The sequence below is a fragment of the Heteronotia binoei genome, chromosome 10 (assembly GCF_032191835.1).
Source record: "Heteronotia binoei isolate CCM8104 ecotype False Entrance Well chromosome 10, APGP_CSIRO_Hbin_v1, whole genome shotgun sequence".
Lineage (NCBI taxonomy): Eukaryota > Metazoa > Chordata > Lepidosauria > Squamata > Gekkonidae > Heteronotia > Heteronotia binoei.
This window is the reverse complement of record NC_083232.1, coordinates 19,989,123-20,008,005: the sequence shown is the minus strand read 5'-3', so window position 1 is coordinate 20,008,005 and position 18,883 is coordinate 19,989,123. Positions and strand designations below refer to the sequence as shown.

Genomic DNA, 18,883 nt, shown 5'->3' with positions numbered 1-18,883 from the left:
ATGAGTACCCAGCTTGCTGGGGGGAAAGTGTAGGTGACTGGGGAAGGCAATGGCAAACCACCCTGTAAAAAAGTCTGCCAAGAAAACATCTTGATGTGATGTCACCCCAGAGTTGGAAACGACTGTGCTTGCACAGGGGGCTACCTTTACCTTTTAAAGAGGAAAGGGCAGGATGAATGGCAGCAGATCTTGCAGGAAGAATAATGTTTGTGAGGGCTGGCTCTCAGTTTTTGTGGGCTGCTACACAAAAGACACTTTCTGGCCCCTCTCTTCTTCAAGTGAAGCACAGGCAAATCTTCTTTCAAAGCACATCTCCATTAGAGAAATAGAAAACAAAATCAAAAATATGAACAGACGAAAAACTTCTATAACCTGGTTTGGAATTCAAATAGAATCACCAGCTTGATTTCAATTGGCTGGATCCAGCCTTTTTATTCCATCTTGCCTAATTCCCCTCCTTAATAAAGCCTCTGTTTCAAATGGCTCTTGTACATTCAGGTTCCATGATTCTCAGCATCGTAGGACCCTCCTTTCTTGTTCACCAGCGGAAAAACTGCTTGGAACCAGCTCAATATTTTCTGTCTGTATTTGCATGAATTTAGCAAAGGGAAACTAAAAATGGTGGTGGAAGGTGCCATAAAGTTGCAGCTGACTTATGGCAACCCTATAGGGTTTTCAAGGCAAGAGACAGACAGAGGAGGTTTGCCATTGCCTGTCTCTGTGTAGCAACCCTGGATACCTTGTTAGTCTCCCATCCAAATACAAATTGTGTGCACCCAACCCTGCTTAGTTTCTTGGCTAGCCTAGGCCATCTCATGGTAAACTGAAAGCAGCCAGTACATCTACTATTGATAAAAAGTGGTAGGTGGAAGAGTCTTTTATCTATAATTTATTGCATTATTATTAGTTATAAACAACATAGAGGTAACAATTTCAAATTGAAATGGGAACAGATGTTGGAAATCCCTGTTTGTGAAAGTCAGAGATATTCTCAAGTTAAAGCATATTTTCTTACTACTTACTAGGTATATATTGTGACACTGAAAATTTTTTGGGGAAATTGTCTTTGCAATTGAAATGATAGTTAATTATAAACTTAAATTAGATCCTACTGATTCAATCTGTGAACTATACCATATATTTGGGATCTTTTGACAGCTGCAAACATTTTAATAGCTAAACATGGGTATGCTGATTTGCCAGCCGTTTCAGAATAACTAATTTAATTTTAGAAAACTGCTGAAATGGCCCACGTTACTGAATTGGTTTATTCAAGAAATAATAAGAAACATTGAGAGTCATTTTGGCATGCAGAGTGCCCATTTATTAATTTTATGAATGTTTGATACAATGATGATATTGATTTTGTGATGTTTGTATTTGACAATTGATGTAAATTATATTGTATTCCATTTTTGCAACTTTAATAATAAAACAGAAGAAAAGAAAGAAAGAGAAGGTTTTAGGGCTGGATGGTTTTTCCAGCTGAGTGGTATAAGAACTTGGCAGAGTTCCTCCCATTTGCATACAACATCAGCAGTACATGTCATGTACACTTCATAAAATTATTAGGGTTATTCAGCAATTTCTCGGGGTGCTACTGATCACATATATGATGCATATATTATATATAGTGGTAGAGGGTTGCCAGGTCTGTGTTGGAAAATACCTGGAGACTTTGGGGGTGGATCTGGGAGAGGGTGGGGTTTGGGAAAGGGAGGGGTCTCAGCATGGCACAATGCCACAGAGTCCACCCTTCAAGCAGCCATTTTCTCCAGGGGAGCTGATCTCTGCAGCTAGAGATCAGTTGCAAAAGTGGAAGATCTCCAAGCCCCACCTGGAGACCGGTAATCCCACCTGAGCGGTATCATCCCATTTATCTGAACAATGCAGTCTCTACAATATAGATACTGCTACAGAAAGTGATTCCCCCCAAGATCCAAAGGACCAAGTGGGCTTTATGAGGAACAGATAAGAGAACAGGGAATATCCAGCTTCTAGCAGATCTGATTGCATTAACATGAAACTAGAATTCCCAGCCTCCTGCTGGGGGCAGGTTTTCCCCGGTTTGGGGCCCCCAACCTGTTGGCATGGAGCTGGCCAGTAGGGGGAACCCCACCCCAAAGAGCTCCATTGATGCCCAACACGATGATGTCACCTGGAAGTGACATCATCATGCCTGGCATGTTCCACGGGAGTGCTCTAGCATTTGGGTTAAAAACTCTATGACACCTATCCCCTGCTGGCAGCCAGGCAGGACTGGCAACCCTATGTACTATTAACAAGTCCATGGAAGTAGGGACAGTAACAAATGTGCTAAATAGACTGCATGAAATAACTTTTTAAACAGCTTTCAACAATGACTATCAGATCTATCAGAATATCAATGATGTGTAACAGAATAATAGAATGATGTCAGCATTTATAGTCTTTTACAGTAAGTAATGATGTTACAACTATTCAGCTTGGTAGGAATCACAGTCATCCATCTGCTAAATGTAAAGATGATCACAGGGCAATGATTCATAATTAATATTTCCACCTGGATATAACTGGTATCTAGTGAAAACGAGAACCAAAGCAATAGAGAAGCCTAAGTAGGAAGTGGATGCGGCTTTGCTTCTTTGAGGGCCAAACTAGACATTATGGTGGTCACAGGTTCGGTCCCTGGCCACTGATACAATTTTAAAGAAGAATTAGGTCATTTAAAAATGCTTTTAAATTTTTATTTTTTTTTGTATTTGTGTGTGTGTGTGCCTGGAAGTAACGGCTGACTTCTGGTGACCCTTACGGGGGCATGGACATTTCAGGGAGGTGGCTTTCTATTGCCTGCCTCTGCATCCTGCTCCAGGCATTCCTTGGAGTCTCCTATCCAAGCACTTGCCAGGGTCTGCCCTGCTTAACTTCTGAGATCTGACAACATTGGGTTTGCCTGGACTATCCAAGTCAGGGCCATTTAAAAATGCGTTGAGGCCATGGTTGGACAAGGCAATCTTGTTTTTGTTCTTTACCTTTTCAAGTTCTGTGTGTGTGTGGGGTGGGGGTGGGGTGCAGTTTCAGCATTTTAAAAAGTGTGCAGGCTGGGGAGAGACAAGATCACTTGGTCCTGCCATGCATCAGGCCCTTGCGCCAGTTTGAAATGGCTGAAATCTTCTTTAAAATGGCGCTGGCAACCATGGGGTCGACTGCGGGGTGACATGATAGAAGTTTACAAGATTATGCATGGGATGGAGAAGGTAGAGAAAGAAGTACTTTTCTCCCTTTCTCACAATACAAGAACTCGTGGGCATTCAATTAAATTGCAGAGCAGTCGGGTTAGAACGGATAAAAGGAGGTACTTCTTCACCCAAAGGGTGATTAACATGTGGAATTCACTGCCACAGGAGGTGGCGGCGGCTACAAGCATAGCCAGCTTCAAGAGGGGGTTAGATAAAAATATGGAGCAGCGGTCCATCAGTGGCTATTAGCCACAGTGTGTATATATATATGTGTGTGTGTAGGTAACATCCCTACCTGAAACTAAAACTTTTAACAAATATAAACTGTCCAATATATAAAAATTTTTGGCCACTGTGTGACACAGAGTGTTGGACTGAATGGGCCATTGGCCTGATCCAGCATGGCATCTCTTATGTTCTTATGGAGTCTATCTAACCCACAGCCGCTGTAACATCCAGTTTGGCCCTGAGCTGTGTCACTTTCATGCAGAAGACTAGACTCTTCCTGCCTTACCTAACAAACAAGAAGTTGCTTAAATGTTGTCAACCTGCCCAAACTATTTACTTATTAAAATATTTCTATCCCAGTTTTCTATGTAATTCAAGCCAGTTTACAAATCATATTGAAAAACATAATAAAGCCCCAAATAACCCATTCCCTGCAAGGGATACCTGCAGTTTATAGCCCCATTAGAAGCCTTCAGATAAAATACCTGTGCAGCACATTCTGAAAATTTCTAAAGATGCTTCTCCCCATGTTAGTAGTTTAATCTCAATATTGTCTTCAAATTATGAGAAGGAAAAAAAAATACTGTGCTTAAAATTGTGCTGTTCTTTCTGGTTTATTATGAGTTAACTAGACAGGCCTAAGCCCTTTCTGACTTTCTCCTTTTTTTTCTTTATGGTTTATGCACTTTCTTATCTTTCCTTCAAAGACCTTAGAACAATTTACATAAGAACATAACAGAAGCCATGTTGGATCAGGCCAATGGACCATCCAGTCCAACACCCTGTGTCACACAGTGAACAAAAAACCAGGTGTCATCAATCGGTCCACCAGTGGAGCCAGGACACTAGAACCCCCCCCCCCATTGTTGCCCCCCAACCACCAAGAATAGAGCATCACTTGCCCCAGACAGAGAGTTCCATCTATACCTTGTGGTTAATAGCCACTGATGGACCCCTGTTCCATATGTTTATCCAATTCCTTATTTACACAATTATCTCCTCTGTTTTATTCTCATAACAATCCTGGGAGGGAGATTACTTTGCATTAAGCTTCATAGCTAACTAGAATTTGAACACAGGTTTGCAACACTTGAACTGCCCTACACTGACTGTGAACAGTTGAAGCTACCTTACACTAAAATAGACCACTGAGGTGTTAAGAGTCATAACTGTCTACTCTGATTGGCACAAACTCTTCAGGCAGAGATCTTTTACCTGGTTAGCTGTTGTTTTTAAACTGGAGATGCCAGGGATTGAACCTGGGACTTTCTGCATGAAGAGCAGGTGCTCTATCCCTGAGTGACACACCATTCAATAAAACTGCATTTCCTACATTAGAAACACATTTGCCACTGCACTTGACAAAAATTATTCTAGAATGAAAGTTTTTCAAATGTCACAAGATTCTTGTTTATTTTTGCTACAATAGCCTTATTTACACCTGTTGTGGTTTTCCCCCCTTGCAACTGTTACCCATCATTAAAACATCGCCAGCAGAAGATGTAGAGATGCCGTTCTTCTTAAATACATCTCTCCTAGGGTTGCCAGCTTGGCTTGGGACATTCTGCTGGAGATTTGGTGGCGGTGCTTGAGGAGAGTCAGGGTGGGATGGAGTTTGGGGACTTTGTGATACCATATTGTCCAGTCTTTCAGCCTGCCTGTTCTTACAAAGAAACGGCTGTAAATAGTCTGGAGATTCTACTTCAGGGAGAACACCAGGCCTCACCCGGAGATTGGCAACCCTTTCAACCCTGTTCTCTAAACTCCGCCCCAACTGTCTCATTTTGCATCCGTTGCCCCACCTCTTTTAGAACCATTAGAGCCATGACGCCTCCTAACCACGCCTCCTTTTCTCCCAGCCCCGCCCTTCAAAGCGCAGGCTTTTTATTGGCGCCGAACCGTCAAGCGGAAGAAACGGTCACGCCCCCTACTTTAATCTTGCCTCCTCGAACTCCGTAGCCGTGGAGACCTCCATTCCCCCTTGCGCGGTCAAGCCTCGCCTCTTACTGGAGTTTGCGCATGCTCCGCGTCCCCCTCCCACCACCGCGTAGGGCCTACCAAGAGGCTGGGCCTGGCGGGCCCGCCCCCTTTAACCGCAAGGCGGTGTGACAGAGCCTTAGCGAGGGCGTCGGAGAGGCGGCGTTAGGGTGCTGTTGTTGTTGTTGTCGTCAGCGGCGCGGCCCCTTCGCGCTCCCCTCAGCCCCGGCCCTCCTTTCTTGCTTTCTTCCCTTCCCTGCCAGGGGGTGAGGACTCGGCAGCAGGCGCTGCCCCCGGCCATGGTCCCCCGCCCGCCGTCTTGGAGGCAGGAGGAACCGGAGCGGCCGCCATTGCCTGAGGGGGCTGCGAGGCGGCTGCGGGAGGATGGACGCTGACGAGGTGACCATCCGCGAGCAGAACTTCCACAGCCAAGTGCGGGAGTACACGGTGCGTAGCCGCCTCTCATCCGCCCCTCCGGGCTCGACGCCTTACCTCTCCTTCCCCGGCGACGTTTAACCGCCTTGGCCCCCTTCCGCCGCCTCGAGCCTCGCTTCGGCTGCCCGCCCTCAGGGGCACACCGGCGGCCTTCCTCCAAGAGTCGCACCCGCCTGGCGCCGCGCAGTTCGTTTCTGTTCTTCCGAGTTCCCGTGGGGGAAGTCGCAGCAGACCGCCTCAGGCAATTGGGCATCACATAACGCCCTAGTGTGCATGCTTACTCGCAAGGAAGCCCTGGGTGCCAGTCACTAGGGCTTCCTCCTGCTGCGCACCTGTGCTTTGGAGGGCTGCCTTGTGTGGTGAAAGGCCAAAGAAAAGCAGCGCGAAGTGACAACCGCTTTTGTAAAAATATGTGACAACCAATGTTCCCTCTAAGCTGTGGAGTCTTGTGAGCAAAAATTCCACTTCGGGAGCTACTAGCATTAAAGCTGTGAGCTACTGCATACATTAGTCTGTAGGGTAATTTTTCTTGAGCTGAGACAAAAATGTGTGAGCCAGAGGCTAAAAAATTGTGAGCTAGCTCACACTAATTCAGCTTAGAGGGAATACTGGTGACAATGACTGTGGGGATCCCTAGTCAAGTTGTTGTCTCTTAAGGGTGTGCCTGGAGCCATGAAGCCCAGTGGGCCTTCTGAATAGGCAAGCATGGAATTGTAAACAAGAGTAGACCAAGACACTTGAGCACCTGAGGTTTATTTTTCTCTTTTATTTGTTTGTATTCCTAGGTCAGACATGAATTTAATAGGGTTAGGCTGATCTTGTCAGATCTTGGAAGCTAAGCAGGGCGCTCCCTGGTTAGTATTTGGATGGGAGACCACCAAGGAAGTCCAGTGACACCATGCAGAGACTGGCGATGACAGAGCACTTCTGTTCTTCTTTTGACATGAAACCCTATGTCCTGATGGGACAAAAAGTGCTGTTTAACTGTCAGTGATCACTAACCACCAATGTGCCCCTAACAGCAGGGCTGGCCTTTTCTCTAGAGTTGGAGGTTGGCATCCTACTCCCTTTATTCCCCTGTTGGACATTTGCTGTGAGATCAGGTGTGGTGATGTGCACAAAGCATTAGAATTGGATAAAGGGATACCTGGGATTACCCATAAAGCTTGCTGTATGACCTTGAGCCAGGCTCTTAAAATGAAGGACCCATTTATGCTGCCCTGAACAAAGAAGGGAACCATACAAATGTAATAAACATTACTTGGGCAAAAAAAAAAAAGCTTAGCCTCTCTATTCTGTAGCAACATATGAGAAATTAAAATCCATTAAATGTAGTATTCTTCAAACGTATATGGTTTGATGCTGACTACTAGGTTATGGCCCATGGAATGTGTTTGGCCAACTAAGGTATATTCCTTTGGCACGGCTTCCTTCCCCTCATGTGAAATACCATGAAATGGCTGTGCATAGTGGGTGGAAAACTTTGGCATATTGGTTGCCCAGTCCTGGTTTGTATAATCTGTAGTTGAGCATGGTATTTTTCTGTACCAAAGCCAAGTTAGAAGAAGAATGTATTGTAGAGTTGCAACTGACTGATGGCAACTCCATCGACAACATTCCTGGCAAGAGATGAGCAGAGATGGTTTGAAATTGCCTTCCTCTGCACAGCAACCCCAACCTTCCTTGATGAGTACTTCCAAGTACTAAATGTGGCTGACCCTTCTTAGCTTCCAAGCTCTTATGAGCTTGAGGTAACATGGGTTATTTGGGCTGCTAAGAATGTGCTGTTAAGATGCAACCAACTTATGGTGACCCCATCTGTGTGCGTTCCAGGCAAGAGACTCAAGGCATGCTTTGCCATTTTACAACCTTCTAAATTGTACATGTGTCTGTTGCCTTTGTACAGGTGTGCATATGTTTGTGAAAGAAGGTAGATTATGTACATCATCTACCACATGGAGAGCATATGGGTAGAAAATGTGCCATATAGGCCTTCAAATCACCAAGCAGAGAAGTATGTGGCACATTCTCCCCAGTTATTACACTCACACACATACTCTCTCACACACCACACCTCCCTCCATGACAAAACAAATCTGGAAGTGAGCTTCATTCATTTTAGTAATTCTGGATTTGACCCTTTTTTTGAATTTTAGATTTTTTAAAATTATAAGTTTCAGTTTTATTGTTGATCCTATAAGCAAAATATCCTATTACTTTAATCTCTAGGGCAACTAGGCTTTCTTGTCATTTTGGACGCTTTCCCTTCCTTTCCTTGTAGTGTTTTCTTGCATTTTTGATGTTTTGATTTTGCTTTTGGAAATTCAGATGTTTTTTGTCTAAGTCTTTGTGCTCCATAAAACAATCTTAAATGTGAAGTGACATGACACTGGCTTCAAAGGAGATCACCTGCTTTAAAGTTAGGTAGTCTTTTGCGGAAGTCAAGTATGTTTGATTTACTTGCATATAGGTTTCCTTTATTTTTGTTGAGGGATTAAGAAATATTTCCTTATTTTCCACTCTTGCTCTAACACTTAAATAACGTGATTGTTTATCTGTAGTAGTGTAGTCTATGTATGAGTTTTTCTTGGGGTTTGAATTGTGTTTGGTGACAATAGGGGTTCTTGTTTTTTTTTTAATGTATGGGGTATTCTTATTTAACTGAAAATTGATGGTTATTTTGAGCCCATGTTGTGGGAAGGGCTGGATTATAAATATTTTAGATACAGTAACAAGAGAGAGGAAATTTCTATAAGTTTTGTGGTCATAGAAAAACCTTTCACCCAGTTTTTGGAAAAATGAAGAAATTTTTGGGAAAATTGAAATATATGCAATACTTTATGTCCTATCAAACCTAAACTAATTTTGCCGCTTTAACAAGATCACTTACAACTTAGAATATGAAATTGCAAATATTTGACTTATTTATGGCATTTAAAAGTTATAAATGTCTTTGTTTTGTACAAGCAAAATTGCAGAAACGCACAATATTTGAGAGAAAACTGCAAGCTGGTGGACCCTATGCTATCTTAGTACAAGTACCTTAATTTTTGCTATCTGAAGCTTTCGGTTTTCCTCTGAGGTTTTGGAATAATTTGTAACCCATCTCTTTCCGCCTCTTGCTAGGTAGGCAATAAGCTATTTTTTACTCAGTCTGTGGGTAAATATGTCAGAGGTTTGAGGGAGAAGTGAAAAAATCAACTACATCAGGTCAAAAGAAACAACACAATGCAGGCAAGTGTTGAGAAGCAAGGAAAACCCAGCATGTTTCTCTTAAAGATTAGGTATTCTTCTAGGAGCAGAAATACGTCTTGCATTTAAGAGCTGTATGTGTCTACAATGTCCCCACCTTGTCTTTAAAAGCATTTCACTCATTAAAGAAGAGAAAATTTTTCATAGGTTTTTAAAAAGTATTCCCCAAATTTCTATTTTTTTAATTGGAAAAATTGGGGAGGGGATTGAAAAGGGAAAAAACTCCCTCCCTCTGAACTTTTCTGTTCCCCTTCCCCCGGGTTTACATGAAGGGTGCCATTTAACTTCAGTCTGTTGTCCTAATGTCTATTCAAGAAACAGTGTACTTATGGTCACTATAACCTAGGGTTGCCAGCCCCAAGGTGGGAGTGGGGGATCACTTGATTTCATGGGCTCCCGCCCACTACCAGCCTCCCCCCAGCAGCCACCACCTGGCCTGACATCCCCAGCATGATGATGTCATGTGGATATGATGTCATCACGCTAGGGCATTGTGCAATGACACTCTGGTATTTTGGGCAAAACTCTATGGTAATCCTACAATAATCCCTTTATACCAGGTGGCCAGTGGTAGCTCTCCAGATGTTTTTTGCCTGCAGCTCCCATCAGCCCCAGCCATTGGCCATGCTGGCTGGGGCTGATGGGAGTTGTAGGCAAAAAACATCTGGAGAGCTACTGTTGGCCACCCCTGCTTTATACCATACCATGTCATGCACTCCTCTGTGGGAACAAACACATGAGAATAGACTGTTGACTGAAGTGGGTTGCGAAGCTAAGTTTTTGGGTTAAGTTTCAGACAACACTTTTGTCCTTGGATTTGGTTTTAAAGATTCAGATCCTTCCCATCCCCAGTCTTGTCTCTGGTAGTTTCTTGAAGGTACAACAATTGCCTTAAGCACTAGCATTTAAACAGTCTATACATTTGAGTAATGCATGTTTAGGACTGTTGTGTTGTTCCATCTTGCATTATAGCATACAGAATAAGCTGTGCCAGTCCAGAGGGATAGAACATTCAAAGGTGCCATGGAAAATAGATATGTGTCCAGGCAATGCTTTTCTGCTGCTCTTGTTCAAGGGTATTTTTTTTTTCTTATAGGAGACAACTTTTCTCCCCGTTTGCTTTCTAGTAGGGTGGAACTACCAAAACACAGTTCTAACAAGTGCTGTGGTGCACCCAGCTAGGAGAATTTTTACTGAAGTGAAAGCCTGGTGTTTATAATAATGCTTGATTCTGTTCAGTGAAAAGTCGGTGTATTCTCGTGCTGAAATCTTGGACTTGGGAAATCCAAGTGAGTTAATGGCTTGGCAAGCATTTGAATGCTTGATGCCCAGAACTCAGATGCCTGCTGAACTGTGAACTTGATGTAGCCTAATTGGCAATTATTGTTTGGGGGCCCATGGAAGAGGGCAGGAGGGGAAAGACAATAAAACAGGGATGCTGAACTCATTTGTTGTGAGGGCTGGACCTGACATAAGTGAGACCTTGTTGGGTTCAGGCCATGTGTGTTCCTATTTAAGATTAGGTAGCAGAGATATAAACTTTAAACGATACAGACAAACACAATTAAAGATACTTAAAAAAACCCTTAAAATAAAACGTGCTTAAAACATTAGCACTCACTGGTCTTAAAGGTGCTTTCTTTGTATTTCTCCCATGGAATCAAGGGAACTGGGCAAAGGAAGCTCTAGCTCTTTTCTTCCTTCCCGAGGGGACCAGGAGGGGGAGGAGCCTCAGCCAATAGAAGGAAGAGAGGCTTGGTTCAGTAGCTCTGCTGTGCAATTGATAGAGCCTGGCTAAGCAAGCTCTGCCTCCCCCCCTTCCTCCCCAGGAGCCTCAGCCAATGGAGAAAATAGTGGTTTTGCACTGTAGCTCCTGTGTGATTGAGCAAGCCTGACAAAACAAGCTGTGATGCAGAAGGGAACAAGAGAGAGGAAGAAGGAAGCAGATGACAGCCAGTTGCTCGAGGGCTTGATAGGTGCCCTTAAGGGTCTGATTCGGTCCCCGGGCCACATGTTTGACACCCCTGCAATAAATGATTGGGAAATTCTCCTTTGTTGTACAATGCTGTGATGCTATGGAGCTCTGGGGTTGAGATGAGTAGCTTCCTACTTATCTAACCCTGAAACTCAGCATTCTAGCACAGTTGCCCTGACTGCCGAATTCAAGACAAGATGAGCAGATGCTATCCATCCAGCCTTGAATTTGAACCACATAACACAGATGTGAAGCAACTTATTCTTGTCCAATTAGTATGGGATACTTGGGGAAGGGAGGGGACTGGAGCTGGGAATGAATGTTTCATGCCATGTATCACAAGGCCCTAATTCCCCCCCTCTCATTCCTTAATACTGGCAAGCAGCTCATTCTCCTTTGCACATTAATGGGCTTGATATGAATAGCTGAAATGAATTAGAACTGGAGGAAGTGCACACTGATTCATTGTCTTGGATAATAACAGCAAAATGAATAGAGTACAATGTATTTTTAGTGATATCTGAATGTGGGAGATATGCAGTCTGTGGTTAGGTTTAATCAGGAAGCACTTTTTAGATTTTCCCATGAGCTTCAAGGTTGTAAGAATCAATAATTTATCCTAAACTAGGGGGGGGGGGGTAGCAAGGGGGTTGCTACCAGCATGGCATATGATTCATAAGGGATTAAAAACACTGATTTCCCCTTCCTTCTAGGTTCATTTCTTTGAAAAACATGCCAACTTTGAAAACTGCCACGATTGCCTAACATTGTGTTGTGGTGGAATTAATGTGCTTTTAATTTTATGGAACACTGAATATTTAGAAATGGAGAAATGTCTGTCCCTGCTATGTCTGTAGGTAGCTTAATTTCTCTGTTACTGTTAGGCATGGGGCCATTATGTTTGTGATGAAGAGTGATGAGGATGAGTGCATAGTATTCTGGAAACGTTTGTCTCTTGCACTTCCTCCAAGGAGTTTAGACTGGCATAACTTGGTTGATCCCCCCTCCACTGTGTGCAGTATGGAAGACTGTTCCAAAGTCATCCACAAGATTTATACTTGAGTGGACGTTTGTACTTGGAAACTCAGGTTCAACTCTAGCGCAATAACCACTATAGATAATAAGAGTAAAAAAATAGACAAATGTATTTTAGTGGTAAAACCTGCTTTGCATGAAGTTATGTTTTGCAGATAAAAATTATTTGTAGTTTATTTCTTTTTCTATTTTGTTATGTTTTTCCTTATAGCTGCTAATAAGAAGCAATGGCAGTGCTGGCTCCAGCATGTTTGTAGTGTCTAATAAAAATTTTACACCAAAAGTACAAAAAAATCAATGCACTGGGATAAATTTTGATGAGTTACACTTCTTGATCTTTATGCCAGGTGAGAGATGTATGGGTGCAGTTTTGTGCTTGAGGAAAGTTTTATGAAGAGCTTACTCTGTGAAGGGTTTAATTGGTTTGATGTTAACCTTCATTCAGAGGTTGCACTTTATGTTTAGATTTATAAACCTAGAGAAAGAACAGGTCCTTTTCCTTCATAGAGCATAAAAGTATAAATAAAATGTTCAAAGTATCTATTGTAGAAGCAAGTATTTTGTTCCCAGTCCTATAGTTTGGGGAGCAATCATGATGTTTCTCTTTTCTGTCCCTTTTGTGCTACTTGAATTTTAATAGGGGTGTAACAACTTCAAGTACTTGAAGAAGGGCTGTCATATATAGGATGGTAGGAGTTGTTTTCTGTTGGACCAGAACCAACAGGTTGAAATTAAATCAAGAGGTTTTTTTTAACTAAACATTAGGAAGAGCTTCCTGATAGAGCGATTTAGGGGAGGGATGATGGCTCAGTGGTAGAGCATCTGCTTGGTAAGCAGAAGGTCCCAGGTTCAATCCCTAGCATCTCCAACTAGGAAGGGTCCAGGCAAATAGGTGTGAAAAACCTCAGCTTGAGACCCTGGAGAGCCGCTGCCAGTCTGAGTAGATAATACTGACTTTGATGGACTGAGGGTCTGATTCAGTACTAAGGTAGCTTCATATGTTCATATGTTCCTCAGTGGAATAGGCTTTCCCAGGAGGTAGACTATCCTTTTTTGGAGGTTTTTAAAGAGAGGCTATCTAGACAGCCATCTGACAGCAAGTTTGACAGATCATGAGAAGAAGGGCATGAGAAGAAGGGCAGTGCTTAGTTCTTGCGGCCCTTTCTTACACACCGAGGGAGATGCTGTTCGCCACTTTGAGGTCAGGCAGCAATTTTTCTCCAGGCCCGTTTTGATAGGGATATTAGAGAGTCCCCACCCCCCAAATCTTCTGTGCTTGGAGCAGGGGTCTCTGGGTGTGTGTGGGGGCGGGGAAGCATTTGTGAATCTCTTGCATTGTGCAGGGGTTTGGAATAAATTACCCTGGAGGTGCCTTCCGATTCTATGATAGAGTTATTCATAAATACCTTCTGAAGGCTGCTGTTGAGTAGTCTGTGGTTGTAATTGGGGCTGTAGCTTCCCGAAGACGCTTTCTTTAGGGTTCTAGGAACAAATACAGAGAAGAGCTGCTTATATAAAGTTTTGTATTTGTGATTTCATATGTTTCCTTTCTAGAGTTGTCTGTTCAGTTCTTGTTATGATACATGGTAATAACATTAACTACAATAAATTGCAGGTTACAGCTTTCTGCTATAGATTTACATGTGCACAAAATATAATTTATAATGAGTTTCTGTATTTTATGGGGAAAACAGCTTTTAGGAGGATATGTTTCTGCCCAGCAACAGGTACACGTGGAAAGAAAGTTGCCTTTGAACTTAAGGAGAAACATGAGAAAGAGGTAGAAGGATTTATGGATGCAAAGGGAATATTTACATTGAGGATTTTACTTAAGCTGCTTTTTCAGTAACAGCTTGATAGCTGTCTTTAAAAATTAAGGGTGACTCTGGATGGTGGGCCTTAGTTGAGGAAGTCAGCAGTGCTATCAGCATCTAAAATACGGTGCCTGTGATCTAGTTCTGAACTGCAGCTTTTAAAGGAAGAACAACAAGCAGTATGTGAAGGCGGGATCAACCTCAGGGTTTTTAGTGTTGCAGATGAGCTGTGGCTTTGGAACACTCCTCCCTGTTCAGTACTGAGAACACAGTTGGTGTTCTTGTGAAGCTGTGCTGTGATACATCGGCATTGAATTTGCACATATTGCCATGAACCAGAGTGGAAAATAAATAATAGAACTCAGCTGATTGACTGTTTTCCAGGTTCAGTATTTGATAATTTGGCTTTTAAGAGAGTGTATTGATATATTTTTAAGTAGAGAAGTGATTAGGGTATCAGACTAGGATCTGGGAAACCAAGGCTCAGATCCACATTCTGCTACAGAAGCTTATTGGATCAGTTGTGGTCCAGTCATACATTCTCAGCTAACCTATCTCACAGGGTTGTTATGAGGATAAAATGGAGGAGAGAACTGTGTAAATTGCTTTTGGTCCCTGTTGGGGATCACCAGTAGATGCTGATCTGAAGAGCATAAGGCGCTTCAAGTGACTTATTGGGAGAGACTGTTCTGAGAAGATATGCTGGTTCACGTCCACAAAGGGCTTTAAACGTCAAAACCTTGAACTTGATTCGATATTCAACCAGAAGCCAGTTCAGTTGGCACAGCATAGGTTGAATATATGCTCTTGTTGAAGTCCCTGTAAGGACATGCACCACTGCATTCTGTACCAGCTGAAGTTTCCAGATCAGTCTCAACCCTGAATAATGTATCACACTCAATGATGTAAAGAAGACATAAGCAGCAGCAAGAGTTGTATTTTTACATCAACAATAAAACATATTAAGTTGTTGTATTAACTCCTTCTCCTCCTCCTCTTCCTTTCCACTGAGGATTGTTGCGAAATACTGCAGTAAAATCCTAGGTGCCATATTTGTAGATGCCATGGCAACTCAGTTCCTGAGATTTGTCAAGCCTTGTCCTTGACAACTGCCTACTTCACCTATGCTGTTGGGCTGGCACTGTATAAAGGTAGTTCAGGTTTGGGAGGAGAGAGGGATTTCATTTTCTGGGCCTTTCCCTAACTACATTCCCTAGGCAGATGGACTGGCCAGATCCATTGCAAAGCCTTGGTGATGAATGGTAGAGGTGAGAGATGAGTTTCCCCCCATATCCCTAGTTCATGACTGAGGCTATTGGTGGGGCACAAGTTGTGGGACCTCAGTTGCTTTCCAGACCTGGCCATCTCTATGTTGCACCATGTTCAGGCCCCGAGAAGAAGGTAAGAGATGCAAGCTGGAAAATATGTTCAGGATAGTGGGCAGAGGGAGAAAGTGGCCTTGCATTGCATTGGGTCGTGGTAGATAACTCACTGAAAATGTCAAGACATTGTGTGATTGCAGTAAAAAAGGCCAACGTCATGCTGGGAATTATTAGGAAGGGAACTGAAAACAAATCAGCCAGTATCAGAATGCCCCTGTATAAATCGGTGCGGTCTAAGTTGGAATACTGTGTGCAATTCGGGTCACCGCACCTCAAAAAGGATATTATAGCACTGGAAAAAGTGCAGAAAAGGGCAACTAGAATGATTAAAGGTTTGGAACACTTTCCCTATGAAGAAAGGTTAAAACGCTTGAGGCCCTTTAGCTTGGAGAAACGTCGACTGCAGGGTGACATGATAGAGGTTTACAAGATTATGCATGGGATGGATAAGGTAGAGAAAGAAGTGTTTTTCTCCCTTTCTCACAGTACAAGAACTCGTGGGCATTCAATGAAATTGCTGAGCAGTTGGGTTAGAACGGATAAAAGGAGGTACTTCTTCACCCAAAGGGTGATTAACATGTGGAATTCACTGCCACAGGAGGTGGTGGCAGCTACAAGCATAGCCAGCTTCAAGAGGGGGAATTTTGGGAACATATTATTGTTAAAAACCCTTCTTTTACATCATCTCAGTCCTGGCATCCCTGCAAATAGGCCATTATCCTCATTTTTTGAATAGGTTGAGGCAGATCCTGGGATTTGTCTAAGGCTGCAATCACACACACTAAATAATATACTTTCAATTCACATTCAAAGCACTTTCCAACTGGATTTTGCAAGTTCACACAGTAAAATTCAGTTAGAAAGTGCATTGAAAGTGGATTGAAAGTGCATTATTTAGTGTGTGTGATTGCAGCCTAAAGCTAGCTAATGAGTTTATGGCTCAATGTTCTTTTTCACTGTGGATTCCCAACTGTCTCTGATGCCAGCAGTGTACTCTACAGCAGTCTGTGAATTGGGCTAACCATTTTTCAGCTTGTTGGGAGCATGCCAACATAAAATTTCTTGGGTTTTTAGTCCTGTTATGGCCTTGAGAAAGGTGACTATTGTCATATGAAATAAATTGTTGAGGTTTCTTCTGTACTTCTTTAATTGTCATTAAAGCCATTCCAAAATGAAGATGGACCCCTAGTTCCTTTTTCTAGTGGTTGAGGCACCAGTGAATGCAAATTAAAATGGATTTTTGATTTGGTACTTGTTCTTTGCTGAAGTTAGAGCTGCACATCTTTATTTATGATGCTTGAAATCTGTCTGCATGTAGCTATTAGTGCTTTGTTTAGTTGCCAAATGGCTCTGAAGGACACAAGCATTTTCTTTTGAGAACACTTCAGCACTAGAATAAGCCTGTTGCCATCTGCTGTATAAAAGAAAGACGGCTAATTGAAATTATATTTATTGCTTTCAATTTGGGGAAATGAGAAAAATGGTTGCAAACCTTTTAATGTGTGTTGAAATGCTGTGCTGACCTGACGGTTGAACCATGTGGAGCAGGACTGACTGTTTAAGCAAGCCATTGCTGTGATGGTATATAATAGATTCCAAGTCCTAAAATATAGCTATGAAATTTAAAAGTCTAATGGTCTTAGTTTTCCACAAGCAAATTTGCAAAAATACCCAATACTTACTGTGAGCCAGTTGCAAAGTACTGCATTTGGTATATCAGAGCTTTTGCCATTTGAGCAGTAGGGAAAAAAAGTTGAAAATGGAGAAAGCACATTGTTTAATGAAAAAATAATAGGATCATCTGGAAGCTATAGAATCATAGAGTTGGATGGGATCTCCAGGGTCATCTAGTCCAACCCCCTGCACAATGCAGGAAACTCACAAATACCTCCCCCTAAATTCTCAGCATCTTCATTGCTGTCAGATGTAGTAAGGTTAGCAGTATATTTGGATATAGAACAAAACTTTATTACAGTGAAAACTGAACTTTTCAGTAATATCTTATTCATAACACATGAACAAATTAGTCACATTTTTCTGGTGCCAAAGAAGCCTGCCCGGTGGGTACACAAGAGAGGGCCTTTTTGGTGGCAGCCCCACAACTGTGGAACAATCTCTTCAGGGATGTACACCTGGCCCCCTCACTGCCAGTCTTTAGGAGGCAGCTGAAGGCAATCAGTTAGTTTAGCTTTTATGCCTTTTGGCAGTTTTAAATTGTGATTTTAATTTGTGACTTTTATGTGCGAAGTTTTTTCATGGTTTATGTTCTATTTACATTGTAAGCTGCCCTGAGTTCTGTAAGATAGAAAGGCAGTTAATGTTTTTGATTAAAAAACACCAATATATTTTTCAAAATATGTTCTATATGTTTACAGTAAACCAAATAATCATGATGTAGACTGTCCTGCATTAAAATCTTCATAGTACACATCTGTGTTAATATCCTGCCTAAAGCATTATACTCATTCCAAAGAGAAAATATTTAATAGATGCTTTTTCAGTGGTTAGCCCAAATTTCCCACTTTTTCTGTCTCAGGTACTCAAAAAAGTCCTTGGAAAAACTGTTTTCATGAATTTTTCTGTCCCAGCCCCCTACCTTCATATCTCTACCCCAGGATCCAAATTTCAGGGACCTCCATGGGTCGTGCTCTGAGTTGGATAACCCAGGCTATTCTGATCTCAGCAGACCTTGGAAGCTAAATAGAATCAGCCCTGGCCAGTATTTGGATGGGAGACCATTGAGGAAGTCCAGGATTGGTACACAGTGACAGACAATGGCCAGCTACCTCTGAGTGGGTGCAGAATGTGGCAGCTCGCCTGCTGACTGCATCACCTGTATGGGTGAGCATATGGCCGGCGCTCCGCGACCTGCACTGGCTGCCTATTGAGTACCGGATCTGTTTCAAGGTGTTAGTTTTGACTTTTAAGGCCTTGCGTGGCCTGGGACCAACATATCTACAGGACCATCTCCTCCCATATACACCCTGGAGGTTGCTTTGTTCGGCCTCCCAAGATCTTCTGATAGTTCCCGGCCCAAGAGATGCCCGTCTTGTCTCTACCAGGGCCAGGACTTTCTCGGTCCTGGCCCCAACCTGGTGGAATCAGCTCCCTATGGAGATTCGGGCCCTACCTGGCTTGCTGGCCTTTTGTAGGGCCTGCAAAATGGAGCTGTTCCGCCAGGTCTTTGGTTGAGGCAGCAGGCATCTATTTATCGATTGGTTGGCCTCCCCCCTACTGTTCTGCTGCTCTACTGCACTACTGTACTGTGATGCTGTATTGTGGTACTATTTTGTGCTATACCACCTTGCTGTCATGTCATCTTGCTGAATCATCTTGCTGCACTTTGATGAATGTTGTAATTGGTTTTATTATGATTTTATTGTGATTTTATTTCTATTTGCTGTACTCCACTCTGAGCCCCCAATGGGGAAATGGGAAGAATATGAAAAAAACTAATAATAATAATTGTAATAATAACAACATCTCTTGTAAACTACTCTTGCAAAAAAGTCAGTTGCAACTTGAAAAACATTAGGAAAGGGACTTCATAGAAAAGTATTACATGAC

The 18,883-nt window shown here is 42.6% G+C and overlaps 1 protein-coding gene across 2 annotated transcripts in view; it reads left to right on the top strand.

Moving 5' to 3' along the window:
• The first annotated feature begins 5,356 nt into the window (after window positions 1-5,356).
• Window positions 5,357-18,883, top strand: part of LMBR1 (limb development membrane protein 1) — a 91,096-nt gene continuing 77,569 nt past the window's right edge. The window contains exon 1 of one of the 2 annotated variants that reach the window (XM_060248057.1): window positions 5,357-5,870. In XM_060248057.1, coding sequence (XP_060104040.1) covers window positions 5,808-5,870 — 63 coding nt within the window. In that variant the 5' untranslated portion in view covers window positions 5,357-5,807. The remainder of the gene's footprint in view (window positions 5,871-18,883) is intronic. The other variant, XM_060248059.1, reaches the window with a different exon arrangement.